At 35.1% G+C, this 22056-nt stretch overlaps 1 protein-coding gene and 1 pseudogene across 2 annotated transcripts in view; both read left to right on the top strand.

Annotated features, from left to right (window-relative positions):
- UBR1 (ubiquitin protein ligase E3 component n-recognin 1) overlaps positions 1 to 22056 on the top strand; it is a 158461-nt gene that overhangs the window by 74712 nt on the left and 61693 nt on the right. For both annotated transcript variants that reach the window (XM_061430916.1, XM_061430917.1), the window contains exons 21-30: positions 2162 to 2286; positions 5078 to 5130; positions 6202 to 6304; positions 7202 to 7250; positions 7636 to 7790; positions 9511 to 9610; positions 11519 to 11628; positions 16025 to 16111; positions 16968 to 17149; positions 21081 to 21286. In XM_061430916.1, the coding sequence (XP_061286900.1) occupies positions 2162 to 2286; positions 5078 to 5130; positions 6202 to 6304; positions 7202 to 7250; positions 7636 to 7790; positions 9511 to 9610; positions 11519 to 11628; positions 16025 to 16111; positions 16968 to 17149; positions 21081 to 21286 (1170 nt within the window). The remainder of the gene's footprint in view (positions 1 to 2161; positions 2287 to 5077; positions 5131 to 6201; positions 6305 to 7201; positions 7251 to 7635; positions 7791 to 9510; positions 9611 to 11518; positions 11629 to 16024; positions 16112 to 16967; positions 17150 to 21080; positions 21287 to 22056) is intronic.
- On the top strand, positions 11650 to 16016 carry LOC133256128 (large ribosomal subunit protein eL32-like; annotated as a pseudogene).

Here is a 22056-nt window from a genome sequence, read left to right as displayed (position 1 = left end):
TAAGGATTCTAGCCATTAGCCAAATCTGAAAACATGGGTATATTTTACTTGCTGTTTGTCAGGGGCTAGTTGCTGGACTAGCTGCTTGTCTCAGCAGAAAGTGTGGTAAACCTTCATTGCCACATGAGATGTAAATCTTTCAGGCACCAACTCTTCTGAAATAATTCCAGAGTATTCCATAGGAAACTTCTGGAAAAAAATGGACAAGTTAAAAATGTGCAAAATATTTTTAAGTTGATGATATACATTACTAGATTACAAAACTTGAGGGGAATTTTTGTGTTTGTTCTTGGAATACTATGAAGAATTTCTGCTACTGCATATTAATACCATATATTAGAGTTGTCAATAGGTTTTGGTATTTTATATTTTCACTATTTTACTATTGCTATTATATTGCTGTTATTTTGTTTACCTAAATTCATTGGATATTTCCTTCGATGTCATTTTATTTTTAGTTAATACTTGCTACATTTCTAAGTTTATTACTTTTAAGAGCCATCATTTTTTAAAAAGTGTATGTATGTGTAAAATCTCTGGTAATATTACAGAGAAAACATCAATAAGTGTAAAAGATTTGGATTAAGAATCATAAGATCTAGTCTTGACTTTGCTATAAACTAACAAGAGCTAGTCTTGACCTTGCTATAAACTATCAAGAGCATGCCATTTACATTTTCAGGGGCTCAGATTCTTGATTTGTAAAATGTAAAAGTAATCTACATGATCTGTAAGATTCTTTCTAGCATGAAACCTACAGAGGGTACTGTTCTAGGGAAAAAATGAAAATTACAATGTATTTAAAGAGTAATGAGTCTGTTGAGAGTGAATTAAACTAACAAAATCTCATTGTTTTGCTGATTTGTAGAATTCAGATCTCTTAGACAAAAAAAAAAAAAAATCCTGTCTTTGTACTCTAATTACCCTCTTATAGATATATCACAAGACTTTGTACACATTTAGTATTGAAATCATTAAGTACTATTGAATGCTGTGGCGTAAGATCAAATATATCAACTCTTCTTGAGGCATTGGGAATTAGATGCTGTTGACACCAGTGACATTCCCATAGTTAAAATTAGCTGTTTTCTGTCTCCATTTGGCAGTTTATTGAGATAAAAAATAGAAATCTGATCATGTGGTCATGCTGGCAATAGCATCCATTTCTGACACACATTACTGTTTTGTCATTTAGCCTATAGAGACATTTTTAAGTATTTTGTCTTTTAGTTTTCACTTTGTTCTTTCTTAAATAACAAGTAGAGACAAACTTGAGAAAGATCTTGAAAGAAAAGCTGTTGTTTCATGATCTTTTGTTGCTGCTGTTCAGTTGCTTAGTTGTGTCTGACTCTGTGACCCCATGGACTACAGCAAGCCAGACTTCCCTGTCCTTCACCATCTCTTGGAGCTTGCTCAAACTCATGTCCGTTGTGTTGGTGATAACATCCAACCATCTTGTCCTCTGTCATCCCCTTCTCCTCCTGCCTTCAATATTTCCCAGCATTAGAGTCTTTTCCAATGAGTGAGTTCTTTGCATCAGGTGGCCAAAGTATTGGAGCTTCAGCTTCAGCCTCAGTCCTTCCAATGAATATTCAAGGTTGGTTTCCTTTAGGATTGATTGGTTGGATCTCGTTGCTGTCCAAGGGACTCGCAAGATCTTCTCCAGCACCACAGTTAGAAAGCACCAATTCTTCAGCGCTCAGCCTTCTTTATGGTCCATCTCTCACAGCCATACATGTTTACTAGAAAAACCATAGCTTTGACTATACAGATCTTTGTTGGCAAATTGATATCTTTGCTTTTTAATATGCTGTCTGGGTTTGTTATAGCTTTTCTTCCAAGGAGCAAGCATCTTTTAATTTCATGTTGTCCCATGATGGCCACTACCCTCTTTTCTGTTTTTTTGATTAGTAATACATGCTTATTTAATTGAGGGGCTTTGTTTATAATATTTGAGTGTGTGTGTCTAAGTTAAGACAAGCCCTGTGTTACTCAGATCTCTGTATTTTTCTTCCTCTTTCAGCATATAGACTGTTGTTTAGGTTTAGAAACATGTTCAAATAACTTTTGGTCACTCTCTCATAGATTTGATTTAATGTAGTGTTCTTTATTTACATGGAAAGCAATTAACTCTTACTTTTTCTTTTCATTTTTGTATTAGGAGAGCGTTACGTACCTGGAGTGGGAAATGTGACCAAAGAAGAGGTCACAATGAGAGAAATTACTCACTTGCTTTGTATTGAACCCATGCCACACAGTGCCATTGCCAAAAATTTACCTGAGAATGTAAGTCCAGTTTTATTTTTTTACTCCATTCGCATCAAGATGGGATAGTTTTTTCTTTTTCTCTAATTGGAAACTCTTGAAGTTTTAGGAAAATCTATTTTGATTTTCAGATATAAAACTCTCACCATTAATTTTTTAGTGGTATAAACCTTAATTCTGGGCTTTGGGGCATTAGGAAACATTTTAGGGATATTCTGGCTATTTAGAAAACACCTTAGAGCAATAAACTCTTTAATTTTTTTACTTTAACCTAAATTTTCTCCAGAGGAGGGGATAACTTTGTGAAATACTGAAACTATTTGGGTGGTGTGTTAGTCTGGGTCTTCTGAGAAGCAGATGTCAAGACAAAACATTTAAGTTTTTATTAGGAGTAATGACTGTGAGAGGATTGATGAGGGAGCTGGGAAAGGCTGGGGGAGCCATCAAACTGTAGTGCAAGTCTGATCCCAGATGAAGAAAGAGGGAAGGAGGATTAGGTAGGAATGTCCTGGACTGCTGGGTAGTCTAATCAAGATTTGGTGCCTTCCCACGCCTCCCTGAGTGAGCCTGCATTAGTGTCTCTGTTCCTCTAACTGGAGGTCTGCAGGGTGCATTCTCATAGCCGTCCCAGGTGATCTTTACATTCAGTGTTGTTGATTTTTAAGCAGTAATCCTACAGATTATAAGTCATATTTTAACACATATTTTTAAATTATGCATTAGAACAATGATTCTTATAAGAGGTTAAACTTACCTTTACTATCAAGGCTTTCCAGAGAAGTAGAATAAAAATAAGCCTTGACTCTTGGTCATTTTTCTTCCAAAATATCCATAGTGCTTTTCTAGTTTCACTGTTAACTGATTCTCAAACTTTAACCATATCACCTTCATAATTTCTGCACATCTGTCTACCAAATTACTAGTACATTTTAAAATTAACTTACATTTTCCCTTAGCATCTTTTTAAGCAACAATACAATGAAATAGTAGGTTTGACATTCTAGATTAATTTTTTCTTAATACATGTTAAGATAAATGAATAATTGTTCAAAAATTTAAGGATATATAACTGTGCCACCTAAAAACAATTTCACATACCATCAGTTCAGTTCAGTCACTCAGTCATGTCCAACTCTTTAGGACCCGATGGACTGCAGCATGCCAGGCCTCCCTGTCCATCACCAACTCCCGGAGTTTACCCAAACTCATGTCCATTGAGTCAGTAATGCCATCCAACCATCTCATCCTCTGTCATCCCCTTCTCCTCCCGCCTTCAATCTTTCCCAGCATCAGGGTCTTTTCCAGTGAGTCAGTTCTTCGCATCAGGTGGCCAAAGTATTGGAGTTTCAACTTCAACATCAGTCCTTCCAATGAATATCCGGGACTGATCTCCTTTAGGATGGACTGGTTGGATCTCCTTGCAGTCCAAGAGATTCTCAAGAGTCTTTTCCAACACCACAGTTCAAAAGCATCAATTTTTCAGTGCTCAGCTTTCTTCACAGTCCAACTCTCACATCCATACATGACTACTGGAAAAACCATAGCTTTTACTAGATGGACCCTTGTTGGCAAAGTAATGTCTCTGCTTTTGAATATGCTATCTAGGTTGGTCATAAATTTTCTTCCAAGGAGTAAGTGTCTTTTAATTTCATGGCTGCAGTCACCATCTGCAGTGCTTTTGGAGCCAAAAAAAAAAAAAAACATACCATATTTAAATAAAATACATACAAAAAATAAATAAATACATACCATAAACACCATAAATAAATACCAAAAAAATACATACCATATTTTGCAAAAAAATAGCAAGCTTTAATGTATACCCTTACGTTCCACCGCTTTCAAGTACTTTTTTAAAGGAAGCTAAATTTCTTAATTTTTTGCAGCACTGTAGGAGCCTATGAGCTTGCTTTAGTATATTGACTAAGTCCTTATCCTGATTTTAAATGACTTCATTTAAAAAAAAAAAAAAGATTCCTTGTTGGGACTTCCTGGTAGTCCAATGGTTAGGACTCTGCCTTTCCACTGGAGGGGTCATGGGTTCAATTCCTGGTTAAGGAACTAAGATCCCACATGTGATGTAGCCTGACCAAAAAGAAAAAGAAAAATTTTTTGTTAAAGTTCAAGCCAATTTAAAAAAAAAAATTACAATTGCAGAAGCCAGTATATATTTGGACATCTACTTGCCTGGAAAATCCCATGGACGGAGGAGCCTGGTAGGCTGCAGTCCATGAGGTCGCTAAGAGTTGGACATGACTGAGCGACTTCACTTTCACTTTTCACTTTCATGCATTGGAGAAGGAAATGTCAACCCACTCCAGTGTTCTTGCCTGGAGAATCCCAGGGACAGAGGAGCCTGGTGGGAGGCCGTCCATGGGGTCGCACAGAGTCGGACGCGACTGAAGTGACTTAGCAGCATATATGTGTTTTACCATAGATCCTATTTATTTTGTTACCTTGGTTTTCGGATTAGTTCAGCATGGACATGTGCTTAAATGATTTGGGTGAATAACATACTAGATAAAGAAAATAACAGTTTCTTTGAATTACTGGTTGTATGTGTATACATATATGGTAAATTTAGATTAAATTTCTTCCTTAAGCAATTTATACAGGCATCTTACCTCTGTTAAGAAATCCATCCCTCAAAGCTAATAGGTTTTAGACCTAATTTTTAAATATTGGAAATTGATCTTATTTTGAATTATTTTTAAAATACTCAGAAATGTCTTGAAAGGGTATTTCAGTTCACAGTAAGAGAAAACAAAGTCATTATGTGAAGGTAAAAATAACAAAAATATCGTTTCAACAGGAAAATAATGAAACTGGCTTAGAGAATGTCATAAACAAAGTGGCCACATTTAAGTAAGTACTTAATATTTATGCTTATTCTGAAAGGTAGGTCAATCTTTGTCTTGTAATTTGAATTCTTGTAGAAGTTCTGAAGTTCTTTTCTGAACTCCTGAAAGCAAAATTCAAGTGTAGACAGAAAGGGTGAGGTCTAGGGGTGCACTGAAGGCACTTAGTACCTGTATGCTGAAGAAGGGAGTGTTTTTTGGCAAATCAATGAGAGATATCCACTTTTTATGTTAGGTGACTTAATAAGTAAGCAAACCTTTCTGATAATCTCTTTCCCATCAATTCTAAGCCATGACTTCATTTATTCTATTAAATTTTCATTTGGTATACTTATTTAAAATTTTTCTCTGCTAGGATTAAAATATTTTGCAATTGTTTGATTCTTTGAGATGTGTAAAATGGAAATAAGATTTTAAAAGGTTAATTCTTGAAATTAAAATAATTGATACTAGTAGTGAATTTCTACTTGTTATTGTCATGAACTCATAAATTGCTAGTGTCAAATACCTTTAAAAATAGAATATAGCTTTTTTATGCTCTAATAATATTCAGTAAGATATTTCACTTACTTTGATAGAGAGCAAAAGCTGTTTAATGTGCAGTAATACGCCTTTTGGCTTTAGTGTTTTTCCTTATAGTTCTCTATAGAGGATTCAGTATTTCATTTGAATTTACAATTTCCTAAGGACATGATATCTTAACTACTATTTTAGATTTCGCCTTTGACAATGCAAGCTTTAGTTGAATAGGCAGTCTTAGGCTTCAGAGGCTAAAAACAAAGCCTTAGCGATTAAGTAGAGCATGGGATCAGATCTACATGGTATAAAATAAACTTTTTCGTATTTGTTTAAATTTCATAATTATGAGACACATCTGTTACCAGGACTTTGAGCTTACAGTGTTAAATTTTTTAGTTTATTTTCATGAAATGAAATTTGTCATTCAATTTAAGCAAGCTGAATGAGATATGATTGTTTTCTTTCTCTTGATTTTAAGATTAAATTTTAGGTTCTTACTTTGTGTTACTTTATACTTCAAGGGTAGTGCAGTTCACCTCTGTATTTTCTGTCTTTTTAGGAAACCAGGTGTATCAGGCCATGGAGTTTATGAATTGAAGGATGAATCACTGAAAGACTTTAATATGTACTTTTATCATTACTCCAAAACACAGCATAGCAAGGTATGAAAAGTTACCCTCTTCGATAAATAAACCGAAAATGCTTTAGGCTTTCCAGCTCCATAGACAATCCCCTGGTTTTTCTGTAGTTTCATACTGGTTTTCATTATTAGAGGGCATTATCTTACCCAAGAAATTAAAATTGAATCAATAATACTATCTAGTATGTAGTCACTATTCAAATTTTCCTGATTATACCAAAAATATTCTTTATAATTATGTTGGGGTAGGAGGATTCAATCAAAGATCATGCACTTCATTTGCTGTCATGTTTCTATAATCTCCTTTAATTGGGAATACTCTTTTTGCCTTTTTTTGTTTTTCATAACATTCACATTTCTGTCAATGTCAACTAGTATAGGCTAGTTGTCTTTTAGAATACCCAATATTCTGGATATGTCTAATTTTATTCCTATGAGTAGATTCAAGTTAAGCATTTTGGAGCAAGAATACTACATAGGTGACATATTGTATCTCATCAGTAGACGCATAATGTCTGTTTGTCCTATTAAGGATGATGTTAAGTTAGATCACTTTGTTAAGGTGATGAGTGAAGTTAAGTTAGATCATTCAGTTAAGTTTGATGTCTGGCTTTGTTGTTATAAAATGAATGAGTTCCAGTTTTTAGTACAATGCCCTGTATATAATAGACGCTAGGTAAATATTGTTGACTGAAAGAAATGGGGAGCTAAATTAATGATGAGGATTATTACCATCTATTTTGCAGTGACCTTCCCTAGGACGATGATTTTGTTTCTGGAATAAGGTAGCATTTGCATACATATTTCAGTATGTAAAGTATTTTGGTAGGTTTCCTGCCTACTTTAGAGTACTCCATTTGTTTCATGCTTGTCAAGTGTTATATTTTAAGATAGGCTTTTTTTTTTTTTAATATAATAGGCTGAACACATGCAGAAGAAAAGGAGAAAACAGGAAAACAAAGATGAAGGTAAAAGTGAGATTCTAAATTGACTGACTTTGTATTCTGATTTTGTAGCAGCAAAGCATATAGTGTTTTGTTTTTGTTGTTTTTTTAAGTGAGCAATTAATGGAATGCAAAGAACCCTTTGTTTCTTGTTGACATATTAAGACATAGCGTACATCAATGGTGATAGAATTTTAAATTTTAACAAATGGAGTTCATTTTGGGCGACTTACATAGTGACTCATATTTCCCATAGTATTAATGTTTTCAGTGCTTTAAAGATAACAAAGATCCTATGTTGTTTTGCATATAGTATATGATTCTGATATTTGAAATTTAACATGTCTGATAACCCAAATAAAATAGTAACTGCTTATCTCTTCTGACATTGATCTCCTCCCCACCTTAGCATTACCACCACCACCACCTCCTGAATTCTGCCCTGCTTTCAGCAAAGCAGTTAACCTTCTCAATTGTGATATCATGATGTACATTCTCAGGACCATATTTGAGCGGGCAGTAGATCCAGATTCTAACTTGTGGACTGAAGGAATGCTCCAGATGGTATGTATACTGAAAATATTTTCTCTCTTTCAGATACTTTCTCTACTTCATAGAGGTCTTCAGGGCCTGGAGAAGTCTACCTTTCTGACCTTCAGTTAGAACCACAGCTAGAGCACCTGAGACCTAAAAGCCATTGAAAACAGCTCAGATGTGGCAGAGATTTCCTTGTGACACAGTCTCAGACTTTCAGGATCCTTACTCTTGGGAATAATTTACATTAAAAAAAATAAATAAAAACAGAGGAAAAATGGAAAAGGCCTATTCCTGCTAATAATAAATGGGCATGTCATTATCGTATCACAGTTTCCTATATTTTTTGTTTCACATGTACTGTTTCATAGAGTTGTTTGAGACTTAGCTCATTAAATGGAAGCAACTATTTTTTTCTCCATAGTGTTATAGATAAGTTACTTAATAATGTCACCTTTGGTAGCTATAATTGGTACTTATTTAGCACCTGCCTAACTGAATTTCCTTGACTGTTACTGATCTAGAGGCTGTAAATGATGTCATACTCTATGTGTGTCTCACATTTTTTCAATAACAGTGATAAATAAATGCACTAAAACTTTCAATCCATAGAGACATATTTGAAGTCAAAAGTTAAAATTTTTCTTTCTGCTTCCTAGCACCCTGTCTAAAAGGTTTGTGTCTTTTGGAATTAATTCCGCATTAGTGCATATAGGCCTAACACATGCTCAGTAGCTGCATATTCCATTATGGACATCTATGATGCATTTAACTATCTCCTATTAATATGCTTTTAGGTTGTTTTTAGGTCTTTGTATAACAAAGAACTGGAGAAGGAAATGGCAACCCACTCTAGTATTCTTGCCTGGAGGATCCCATGGATAAAGGTCCATGGGGTCACAAGAGTCAGACATGATTAGTGACTAAACCACCACCAACCATAACAAAGAACACTTTTCAGGTGGCTCAGTGGTAAAGAATCTGCCTGCCAGTGCAGGAGATGTGGCTTCAATCCCTGAGGAGGAAATGGCAACCCACTCTAGTATTCTTGCTGAGAAGATTCCATGGACAGAGGAGCCTGGCAGGCTACAGTCCATGGTGTTTCCAAAGAGTTGGAGATGACTTAGCAACTAAACAACAGAATCCTACTCATGAGGGCACACACACACACACACATAATAAAGAACACTAAAATGAATGTTGTATTTGTATACTTAAGTAAGTGAATCTATCACACTGATTCCTAGTTCTGGGTCTATACGTTTACATTACTAATAGATAATGTCTACTTGGCTTCCAAAAACATCATACTGGTTTACTTTCCCATTACCAGCGCGATGAGAAATGCCTGCTTCCTAACACTTTTGTCACTCCTGTATTATAATAAGCTCTAAAATTTGCCATTTTAATAGGTGAAAAATAGATGATCTTGTTTGTTTCACTTACATTTCTTTAAGTGAGGTTGAACGTTCTTTTTTTTTTACTGTGCCATGCAGCTTGCCCTGAGCAAGGATCTAACCCAGGCCAAGGCATTGGAAGCCTAGAATCTTAACCACTAGGCCACCAGGGAACTCCCAAGGTTGAACATTTTTCATATGTGTATATATCATTTCTTTCTCTGTGAACTGTTTGTTCTTAAACTTTGCACATTTTTTTACCTGTTAGATTGCTTACTTTTATACCTCTATTTAAAATATACTTACCTGAAGAAGTGCAGTTCTAAAGATCTTGTCCTATTTTCCTCTTTCAGGCATTTCACATTCTAGCATTGGGCTTACTAGAAGAAAAGCAACAGCTTCAAAAATCTCCTGAAGAAGAAGTGACATTTGACTTTTACCATAAGGCCTCAAGTATGTTTTAGTATCATTTTCAGCAGTTTTAGCTAATTGCCAATTTGTAATGGAAAATTTAATTCTAATGGAGTTTTTTTTCCCCCTTATTTATTTTTTTAATCTATTTTTTAATTGGAGGAAAATTGCTTTACAATGTTGTGTTGGTTTCTGCCATACAGCAATGCAAATTAGCCATAATTATACATATATCACCTCCCTCTTTAGTTTCTCTCCCCTCCTCCCATCCCACCGCTCTAGATCATCACAGAGTGCTGGCTGGGCAACTTCTCACCAGCTATCTATTTTACACATGGTGGTGTACATATGTCTGTGCTACTTTCTTCATTTGCCTCACTCTCTCCTTTCCCCACTGTGTCCATGAGTCTGTTCTCTGTCTGCATCTCCTTTCCTTCCCTGAAAATAGACTTGTCAATACCATTTTTATAGATTCCATATATATATATTAATATATGATATTTGTTTTTCTCTTTCTGACTTACTTCATTCTATATAATAGGCTTTAGGTTCATGCACCTCACTAGAACTGACTCAGATGTGTTCTTTTTTTATGGCTGAGTAATATTCCATCTTGGGGCTTCCCTTGTACCTCACTTGGTAAAGAATCTGCCTGCAGTGCAGGAGACCCGGGTTTGATCCCTGGGTTGGGAAGATCCCCTGGAGAAGGAAATGGCAACCCACTCCAGTATCCTTGCCTGGAAAATCTCATGGACAGGGGAGCCTGGTGGGCTGCAGTCCATGGAGTCACAAAGAGTCAGGCACGACTGAGTGACTAACTCATAATATTCCATTTTATATATGTGCCATATCTTCCTTATCCATTCATCTGTCAATGAACATCTAGGTTGCTTATGTGTCCTACGTAAATAGTGCTACTGTGAACATTAGGATACATGTGTCTTTTTCAGTTATGGTTTTCTCAGGGTATGTGCCCAGTGGTGGGGTTATTGGATCATATGATATTTTATTCCTAGTTTTCATACTGTTCTCCATAGTGGCTCTATCAATTTACATTCCCACCAACAGTGCAAGAGGGTTTCTGATAAAGTTTAGTTAGTCCTTAAGACAAAAAACTCTGAAATTGCTTTAAATCTTTTCCTAGCATCTTTAGTTTTTAAAAATTTCAATAGTGCAAATAATGTTTTTTAATCCTCACAACAATCCTTTTACTGCACAATCTCATCCCCCTTTTGTGGAGGCTGCATACACTGAAGGTTTCTTACTTTCATTCCTTGTCACAGTATTATCAAATATATGCTGCTATATCAACCATAATATTCAGAGTTCCCATCTATGAAAGTTTTGATGTTTCTGAATTTAAAATGATTGCAGAAGTCTGAGTGAATGATAATGTGTTTTGCATCGTTTTCAACCTGAAAGAGCAGGATAGGTTTAGATTGGATTTTTGTTAAATGCTACGTCATTAAGACAGTTTTTTCAGAGCACATTCCAGGAACATTTGATTTATAAAATCAATAAGAGAAAAGCATCTCATTTTCTATTTAAACACTTTTTTTTTTTTAGATTCTTGCATACAGCCTAAACCTATTCAGTTTATAGGTATGACTGCTCTCACTTCCATATTTTGGGGCGCTTTGTTTCTCAGTAAGTATTTTTACTAGATAGCGAGCAAAGTAGAGGAAAGGCAAGAGACAGATCACTAAGGGTACTTTTCACTTCACAGACCCAGTAGAAGATGTACAAGAGAGACCTAAAGTAATTCCAGTTTTTCAAGTTATTTAATTTAGTATTTGGTACTTCGTGTGATTGCAGAGTCTTCCATTGAAAAATTAGCTAAGGGATTGAGTCCAAACTTTATCAATGTGAATAACATTAACTGTAAATTAAAATTTATATGTAATTATGAAGTACATGTTTATGATGTAGAATTTTTGTGTTTTAAAAAAGGATTGGGAAGTTCAGCCATGAATGCTCAGAATATACAAATGCTTTTGGAAAAACTCAAGGGGATTCCACAGTTAGAAGGCCAAAAGGACATGATTACGTGGATACTCCAGGTAAACTTAAAAATAAACGAATCATATCTGGTTTAAATATTTTAAGAATCCTCTGCATGCCTCTAAGATTAAAACATAGTATTTGCTAATTGTAAAATTATTTATTACTGATCTTCATGGTCACTTGTAATTTTTCATGTTAGTAATACTAATTTGCTGCTGCTGCTAAGTCGCTTCAGTCGTGTCCTACTCTGTGAGACCCCATAGACGGAAGCCCACCAGGCTCCCCCGTCCCTGGGATTCTCCAGGCAAGAACACTGGAGTGGGTTGCCATTTCCTTCTCCAAGGCATGAAAGTGAAAAGTGAAAGTGAAGCCGCTCAGTCGTGTCCGACTCTTTGCAACCCCATGGACTGCAGCCCACCAGGCTCCTCCATCCATGGGATTTTCCAGGCAAGAGTACTGGAGTGGGTTGCCACTGCCTCCTAGAGTTACACTATTACAATCATTGATCATATATCAAACTATACATTTGATCAGCTGTTTCAAGTCTAGTCATCATTTCCGTTGAAGGTTCAGTCATATACTTGGTAATACAAAAAATAGTAATCTTGTGAAACAAGCAAAATACAAATGGTATAGTTAATAACATTAGTGGAATTAAAAGTAAATATTTTAGCTGTGAGCCTCTCATACCAGTTTTTTTTTTAAAGATTGTCAAGACTAGGGAATGGGTCACTTAGAGCAGTAATCTGATTTTTCATGTGGTTCAAATGTGTTACATTAAAGGATTTATCAGGTACAAAAATACAGCGTTCAGTTTGAATTATAGCACAGATATCTCCCTGAGATGCTGTAAGGTGTCAAGGGTCTTGCAGTTGTGTAGCACTGCCTTTCTCATCATAGAGATCTCAGAATTCAATAGGCTAATAGCCCGGTTACTATCATTTAAAGCTTATGAAAGTTGTCAAGGCTTAGATGTGGTCAGTTACATCCTGCAACCCCATTGAAGGCACACACACACACACACAAGCTGCTAAATGGTTATACCAGTAGAATACAGATCTTTGACCTATTGGGATCATACCAGTGGTAGATTGGTTGGGGTTACCTGTAATTTGTTAACATGTATGACCTTAAATTCATGGGAATCCCAGGCTACACCTTTGTATCATCCCTGTAGATGTCAAGGCCATAAATTAATGCCACAAATCCACTGAGTTCTATACCAATCACTCTCTCTAAGGGTAATAACAGGCATAGTTCATAAAGCACCCAGCCTTGTCTCATAATTACCAGGTTGATCATTTTTAGTATGATTTAACCGTTCCCGACATAGAGGAGCCTTTAAACTTAAGTGACCATAGCCTGGTGTTAACCATGTTGATCCTCCCCATAATTGTAGGAGTTTTCCTTTTAATAGATGAGAAGTTAATTTTTTTTGAGACTTAGCTCATCACTCCAATTGAGTTTAAATGACCCTAAGAGGAAACTTAAATCTATGGCCAGCTTCTGAGCAGGTATTTTTAATTGGCCAGGTGAGAGGATCCCATCTAGAATTATTATGAATAGATAGAACAGGACATTTCCCTATGTTTTAGTGGAGGAGTCTTTTTAATAAATTAAAATTTGTTTTATTAGTAAATATGTATTGTAAAACTGCTATGTGCCATGCTCATTTCTAGGCTCTGAAAAAGACAGATAAGGTGCTTGTTATCATAAAGTATACACTGAGGTACAGACAATAAACAAAAAATACCAGGATAATTCAGTAGATAAGTAGGGGCAACTTTATATGGGTAATCAAAAAGGCTGGCTTTAGGTAGTAACTTGGAACTGAAAGACAGGGAGCCAGTCTTACAGTAATCTGGGAAGGTACTCCAGATTGAGGAGGCAGCAATGCAAAAGCTCTGAGGTGGCCAGGGAGAAGGCTAGTGTGACTGGAACATAATGGGGGAGGTAGAGAAAGGTAAAGTCAGGCAGCAAAGTCAGAGGCGTTGCCAGGGGCCAGGTCATATAGGATCTTAGAGGTCAAGGGTAAATGGATTGTAAGGACAAGAATAAAAACAGGAACACCATTAAAAGGACTGCAGTAAACCTGGTGAGAAATGAGCCATGACGTAGGCTAGGGGGCAGATGGCAAGAAGCTGGACTGATTCAGGTATAATGTGGCAGTAGGAACTATAGAACTTGCTGATAGATTTGATGGAAGGAATGAGAGAAATCAAAGATGACTTAACTTGGAGCTTGAACTGTTAAGTGGATGGCAGTACCTTTGAGGAGAAGTTGATGAGGTGTAGAGAGGTCAGGAATGTTACTTTAATGGAAAACCCTCCAAATGGAAACATGAAACCAAGGTTATGAAGTTTCTTCTCACTGTATTTATTAAAATATTTTTATGTTATCAGCTAGATATTATTTTGATAATTAGAATATAGTGTTTTTTGCCACATTTATATCAATTGGAGATCTTTGTACTGCTTTGTAATTCAAGCAGTCTGTTCTTTTGATTACTTAATCAGAAATACTTCTTAAACAAGTGTGATATAATTTGATACGCAACTATAACATAATGTTATTACCAAGATTTTTCTTGAAGCAGATTTCATAATTTAGTATTTTTCTTAAACTTACCAATATGATCATTTTAAAATATAAAACAAAAACAAAAAAAGTGAAGTAGATAACTATTTTATAGATTTCATTCATATGTGGAATATTATGGGGAGGGAGGAGGGTTCAGGATGGGGAACACATGTATACCTGTGGTGGATTCATTTTGATATTTGGCAAAACTAATACAATTATGTAAAGTTTAAAAATAAAATAAAATTTAAAAAATTTTAAAAATAAATAAATAAACGAATAGATCAAAACCAATCACATATATACAGAGACCAGAGTAGTGATTACCAGAAGGAAGGGAGTAAGGGGAGAGTGAAATGGGCAAAGGAAGTCAAACTGTATCATAACGGATGGAAACTAAGCTTTTGATGTGAGCATGCTATAGTGTATGGAGATGTAGAAATACAACATTGTGTATGTGAAACTTGTAGAATGTTATAAGCCAATGATAACCTCAATTAACAAAAAGTGAACTGAACTGTCATTTAGTCCAACATTTATATCCTGTGTAAATGGTGTTATAAATTGGAGATCTGGCCCTGAAAGTTTATTTTTCTATTACATACCAAAGTTCATTGTCAAACTATATGAAAAGCACAAATGTCTGATCTTACAAACATTAGATGATAATCCAAATGATTAAAGTTTTAAGTTCTTTGTGGGAGGTTTCCCACATGAAACTGAGGCTCTTTCAAAATATAAATACTGTAAGTTTTATGGATGTGATATCTTATTTCTGGAATCTTAATATTTATTAATAAAAATGAGATAGCTCTTCCTGGGCACTGACTGTGGAGGTAGCCATCTCCTACTTGGCATTATGGCCACTCTCATAAAGCCCAAGATTGTCAAAAAGAGGACCTGAGGACCAAGAAGTTCATCTGGCACCAGTCAGGGCAATATGTCAAAATTAAATGTAACTGGAGAAAACCAGCATTGACAGTGGGATGCCAGAAGACTCAAGGGCCAGATAATGTTGGGAGCAACAGGAAAACAAAGCACATGCTACCCAGTGGCTTCCGAAAGTTCCTGGTCCATAACATTGAGGAGCTTGAGGTGCTGCTAGTATGCAACAAATCTTACTGTACACCAAATCTTATTGTACAAACAAATCTGTCTCCTCCAAGAAGTGCAAAGCAGTTGTGGAGAGAACAGCCCAGCTGGCCACCCGAGTCACCAGTCCCTGTGCCAGGCTGTGCAGTGAAGACGAGTACACAACACATGTGCATGTTGTGTCAATAAAACCGTAAAACTCAGACATGAAAAGAGCAAGATAGATCTGTATAAGCTACTTGCAAACACCTCTAAAGATAAATGATTCAGTGAAAATGGAAAGTAGGAAACGACATATACTAGTAGGATCAGTTTTTATGAGACTATATATAAAGAAATATATATTCTAATTTTTTTTCCTGCAAAGAAATGCTAATTATCTTTAAATTTAGTTGATTTGGGCGAGAGGGACTGGCATCAGGAAGAAAAGATTTCACTTTCCGTATCATATCTTTGTCTTTATGTCTTTGCACTAGCAATGTTATTTGAAATTAAAAAAAAAAAAAATTCCCCTAGAAAACAGAGGTATGCTTATCCTGCAGACTGATTCTGCTGATTTTTGCTATCTTCAAACTTCTTTTTAGCTGAATTGCTACTTATTACGTATTTATATGTATGTGTGTATGCATGTGTGTGGGTGTGAGTGTGTGTGTAAACAGCTTAAGTCAAAAACATTTGGAAACATGACAAAATCAGATGAGTTAATTTTTCTGTTCTGCTCAATTTAACCAAACTTTAACCAGACTTTTTTTTTTTTAACATTTCATCTGTTTTTCACAGATGTTTGACACCGTGAAGCGATTAAGAGAAAAATCTTGTTTAATTGTAGCAACTACATCAGGATCAGATTCTATTAAGAATGATGAGGTAATAACATTATAATGACAGAGATATTCATCTCTGTCTTTGAACTTCACTGGCATGAGGGACTGCTTCTGTTACGTTACAAGGAACCTATTTATTGTAAGGTATATAGGAAAAGCAGAGGAAATTGCTTTTCAATGGAGCTCTGTTGAAAAATACCATATTTTATTAATTTTTGAAGTATTTTAATATCAGAAGTTGGAATGTCTTACAATCCATGCCTTCTTATTATTTAATCAGCAACATTCATAGTGGAACTCAGGATTATGGTGCATCTTAGGTTCAATAAAATGCAATAATATTTAGGTTATGAATTTTTCCATAGTATAATGAATCAGGTTTTGAGGATTCTAGTCTTAAAATTGTTGAAATATTTTTACTTGCGGTTATTAACTATCTTTTCTAAAAGAAAAACACTGGTCTTAAGTTAAAATAAGTAAAAAGACACCAATATATCTCAGTAATGTTAACATTCTCATTCTTAGCAATGGGTCTAGGAGTAACTGTTAGACATCACCAAGTTGATTTTAAATTGATTAAATGTCAGTCATTAAATGGTTGACAGGTGATTCAGAATTACTATTTAACTTTGTTTTTTAATATATCTGCATTGAATATGAAAGGCAGTTTGTTAGATATTTAAGGTACTTGGCCTTTTAATTTAAATTTTTTTTTAATGAGTTAAATTATTGATGTAAACAAAAGAGCAGTTAGTTGTATGATGTGGTGAAGCCTGTATGTGGATTTTGAGACATCAGATTGAATCTGAGTTTACTATAGGAAATTTTTCCTAAGTAAACAGTATATGTAGATTTTAACAATGGATTTTACCTAATTTTTGTGGTCTCTCAATACTCAGATTACTCATGATAAAGAAAAAGCAGAACGAAAAAGAAAAGCTGAAGCTGCTAGGCTGCATCGCCAGAAGATCATGGCTCAGATGTCTGCCTTACAGAAAAACTTCATTGAAACTCACAAACTCATGTATGACAGTACGTCAGAAATGTCTGGGAAAGAAGACTCCATTATGGAAGAAGAGAGGTAAAATAAAAGCAAAACCAAAAATTAGCAGTTCAGTTTTTCTTGGAGGAAAAATTACATATTCACTTTTAAATAGTGTCTTTTCAAAATATATTTTAAAGTAAGCACAGTTACACTACTTTTAAGCTAGCAAAGGCACAGTGAAACCTCTTAGTGGATGTAATTTTATGTTGATGCACAGTTAAAGTATGCAGTAAAGTTTGTCAGGAACCTTTACACACAAAAAGATATGAAGATGGAAACAGCAAAGATCAGCTCCTGTTCTCTTGTATGTGAGGGCTTTTTTAGGTGCATTTTTTAGTTCATGTATTCCACCTTATTTTATATGAGTTCCAATAAAAATGACTGCTGTTACTATAGAATGGGAAAAAACAAAAACAGCTCTTCACCATGTTAGTTTTTCTTTTTTTCTAAAACAGAAGACAGTACTTAGACTTATAGTCATGGAGAACACACTGGAATATGTGTACATGTGTGTGTGCTCAGTTGTGTCTGACTCTTTACAACCCCATGGACTGTAGCCTGCCAGGCTCCTCTGTCCATGGGATTCTCCAGGCAAGAATACTGGACTGGGTTGCCATTTCCTCCTCCAGGGGATCTTCCCGACCAAGGAATGGAACCCGTGTCTCTTGTATCTTCTGCATGGACAGGCGGATTCTTTACCACTGCACCACCTGGAAAGCACATTGGAATGAGAATCAGTAAACCTCGTTTTCCGACTATATGACAATGGTGTGCTCTTAGGGAAATGAGTTAACTTTCTGAGAGCAGTGCACTGTGGGCTGTTATTTAGATACAGTAAGTAAAGGGAGGAGGCAAAATAATGGTACTTTGAAAGCATTCCAATTTAAAATATTGAAACTACCTTCTATGCTTATTTTTAAAAACAAGCTTTCAATGCTCTTTAAAATGATGTGAGTTTTGGATACTTTTAGGAAATTGTGCTTTTACAATAACAGTAGGAACATTATGCTATACATAATACATCTGTTATCCTGAAGCTGAGCACCCTGGCAAAGAATCACAAAGATTATTGACTCAATATTGTAAAGATTAAAATACATATATATGATGGTAAACTATCCTGGGATGACAACAGTAGTAAAACTAAAAACTAATACAAAATTTAAAGCAAGTAAAAGTCCCAGCCCCCTCAATATTACATATTAACAATATATTATTTGTTAAGTAATGAACAAGGGACTATTGTGTATTTATTTAAATGAGAGGTTTAAGCAGAAATGTACTCAGAATTAATTAGTGGCCCTAATGCTTTCAGAATATTTTTATTGCCTGATTGATTGTACATATAATATATGTATTGTCATTGAGAACAATTCACAGTAACACAGTAAGTTCCCTTTAACCATCCTCTACATTCCTGGTCCATCACCTATAGCCATTGTTATAAATAACTGTTGTTCTAGGTGTCTTTCTACACATTAGTAAACATGTGTATGTGAGTAATAATGAATCTTGTTTTGTGTGTTTTAGTGGCTTTTTAAAATTTTATCATACTTTGTCTGCAGCTTGCTTTTTCACTCTGTCTTTTAAATCTTTTCATGTCAATACTGATAGATCTGGAGTGTAGATTCTGCATCATTCTTCACAACTGCTGCATAGTATTACATATTATAGATATCCAGTATTTATCAGATTTTGGACACAAGGTGTTTTTCCCCTTATTTCCCAATTTTCCCATATTACAATGTGTCAGAACATTTTTATTTGTCCCCTTTTGCAATTCTACAAGTTCTTCTCTAGGGTGGAATCTATTAAATGAAAGGACTGGGTTATAAGTATTTAAAATTTTAGTAGATACTACCATGCTATGCTATGCTAAGCTAAGTCGCTTCAGTCATGTCCAACTCTGTGCGACCCCATAGACAGCAGCCCACCAGGCTCCCCCGTCCCTGGGATTCTCCAGGAAGAACACTGGAGTGGGGTGCCATTTCCTTCTCCAGTGCATATTGCCCTCCAAAGTAGTTTGCCCAGTTGTCTACTCCCAGCAGTGTATAAACAGTTCCTATTTCTTTCATTCTCACCAATACGTAAAATTATCAGTACTTGAAAATATTTGATATAATCAAGATTATAAATTTGTGCTGTTCTGAAGTTCCCTGATTAGTTAGTACTGGGTTGAGCATCTTTTCTTATGATTATTCACTAGCCTGTTACAGTTTGTCTTCCAGTTATCCTTTGCCCATCCATTTTGGGTACTCTACTTTTGTCTTACTGATTTCTAGAAGTCCTTTAAAATTATAGATATTAAAGTTTGTTCCATGTTTCCCATATTTTTCCCTGTTTAAATTAATAATGAAATTTTAGCTATAGCAAATTTTCAGTGTTAATAAAGAGAGATTTGTCGGTTTTTTAGAGTTTTAACTGTTTATATCTTGTTTAAGCAGGCTTTTCCTATCCCAGGATAACAAATATATTTTCTTGAGTACTGAATGAAATCCTGCACTCTTTTCTGCCCTCCCTCAGAGATACTGTGGTTATCTTATAAGAATTTTCACTGTGCTGTTACATACAAATATATGTAGCCATGGAATGTGTCATTCAGCCTTTTGTTTTATTTGCATAAGTGGCGACAGTTTCCCATTTTCATTTACTATTATGTCTTGGAAATCTGTATATGTATGTTCTCACATATAAAACAAGCTCAGTGGCATTTGGGCAGCAGTTCTTTTTCATGATAAATTGCAGGACATTTAGCATCTCTGGCCCTTCATCCATTAAAGTCCAGTAGTGTCCCCTAGGCCTTCAGTAACCAAAAGGTTAACTTCACCCACATGTTGCCGGATGCCTCCTAGAATGTAGGACCACACCTAGCTGAGACCCACTTTTTAAACCTGCATAGTATTCTGTATTATGTAATTTCACTTACATTGATAATGACCATTTCATTTATTTTCAGTTTGTTCGATGACACGTAATATTTCAGGGAGCTTCTTGTGCAGATAGATAGGCATTATTTTGCAGCATGGCCTGTGAAGTCAGATCATATAGGTTAAATCCTAGCTGAATCACTTCAGAGATGAATCATTAAGTAAGTCTCATGCCATCTCTAGGCTTCAGTTTCTTCATCTGAAAAACAGAGATAATAATAGTACCTACCTTATAGAATTGTTGGAAGGAATGAATGAAGTAGCATAACTTTTAAAGTATTTGAAACAGTGCCTCATATTGTAATTTGTGCTTTGTAAATATTTGCTCTTATTTTATTATTATTATTGTACACACTGAGTGTATCTTATGAGTTGCTAAATCATTAAGATGTATGTTTTTAATTTTAATAGCTACCAAAGTAGAATAGAAACTTAAATGCCTAATAAGTGGGAAAGGATAAAACATATGGCACATAGAGTGAGGGTGCTGTACGGCCATTTAAAAATAATGTTTCTGAAGCAATTTTTATGATACGAAAAAATAACTAAGATATAAGTAAATAAAACAGGACACAGACTCTCTATATATAATGTAATCTTAATTATGTAAAAAATGTTGTAACTGGAAAGCAGACTGGGAGGAAACACACAGTGGTTATTTCTAGGTTGTGAGAGTATAGTGCTTTTTGTTTTCTTCTTTATACTTTTCTAGACTTTCCAAAATTTCTTAATAAGCATGCATTACTTTTATAATATCAGTAAGTTAAGTATAATTGTAATATACATTCTACTGTGTGATCTGCATTTTTTTTTTTTTTTACTTTGCAACACAGAATGTATTTTCTAGTAAGCAAATTAACTGATGAAAGTCAGAAAAATTGGGGGGAGGGGCAGTTTTTAAGCTAATATTTCTAAGTATGATTTTTATTTTATTATTTTTGTTCTTAAAGTTCTTGCCCTACAGTTACTTAAAATCTACCGGAATCTAAAGACAGGTGACCAAAACATATGTCCTCATTTCTGGTCGTTTCTCTTGGTAGCACCCCAGCAGTCAGTGACTACTCTAGAATTGCTTTGGGTCCTAAACGGGGTCCATCAATTACTGAAAAGGAGGTGCTGACGTGCATCCTCTGCCAAGAAGAACAAGAGGTGAAAATAGAAAATAATGCCATGGTATTATCGGCCTGTGTCCAGAAATCCACCGCCTTAACCCAGCACAGGGGAAAACCCATAGAACTCTCAGGGGGTATGTATTGTTTAATAAATGTCTTTTTGATCGTTTCTTTTCTTTCCTGTATAATTAGAAAAATTACTATCTGAAAGAAGTTTGGGAGTGAGGTTGTATTTAGCCTTATTTGGTCAGATCACAATTTACCCATTTGTAAAATTCTTAAGTTTTTACATACCAAGTTGGCTCCTTTGTCTATTTTTTAAATTTTTGGTTAGCACAGGGCCACATTGCTCATTCTGTCTATCTAATCCTTCCATCTCCATTTCATTTTGCTGAACTATTTGAAAGTAGGAATTCATGGCATTTCATCCCTAAATGTTCCCACGTGCATTTTCTAAAACTAATCTATCCAGTATTCTTTGTCTACCATACTGGGTATAACATTTAAGAAAGTTAATAATTCAGGAATATCTTTTAATATAAAATCCATATTCAAATTACCCCCAACTGTCCTCAGAAAGTCTTTTTTTTAGCTAGACTTTTTTTTTCATTTAGGATTCAGAATGTTTCATATGTTGTTTTTGTTATGTCTGTGTTAATCTAGAATAGTCACTTGCCTTTCCTTTTTTTTCGTGATCATAAGTTTTTTGAAGAATGTAAACTAGTTAGTTGTCCTGTACAGTGTTTTACATTGAGGATTTGTCTGATTGTTGCCATGTGACTAGGTTCTTGTTAAACATTTTTTTGGCTGGAGTACTAATTAGGTAATGTGCTGTATTAAATAATTCTTACATTACATTAGGAGTTATCTGCTTTATTTTTTTTTCTTTTAAATTTTATTTTAT

This window comes from Bos javanicus, chromosome 10, assembly GCF_032452875.1.
Source record: "Bos javanicus breed banteng chromosome 10, ARS-OSU_banteng_1.0, whole genome shotgun sequence".
Taxonomy (NCBI): Eukaryota; Metazoa; Chordata; class Mammalia; order Artiodactyla; family Bovidae; genus Bos; species Bos javanicus.
This window is presented reverse-complemented; position numbering and strand designations above follow the sequence as displayed.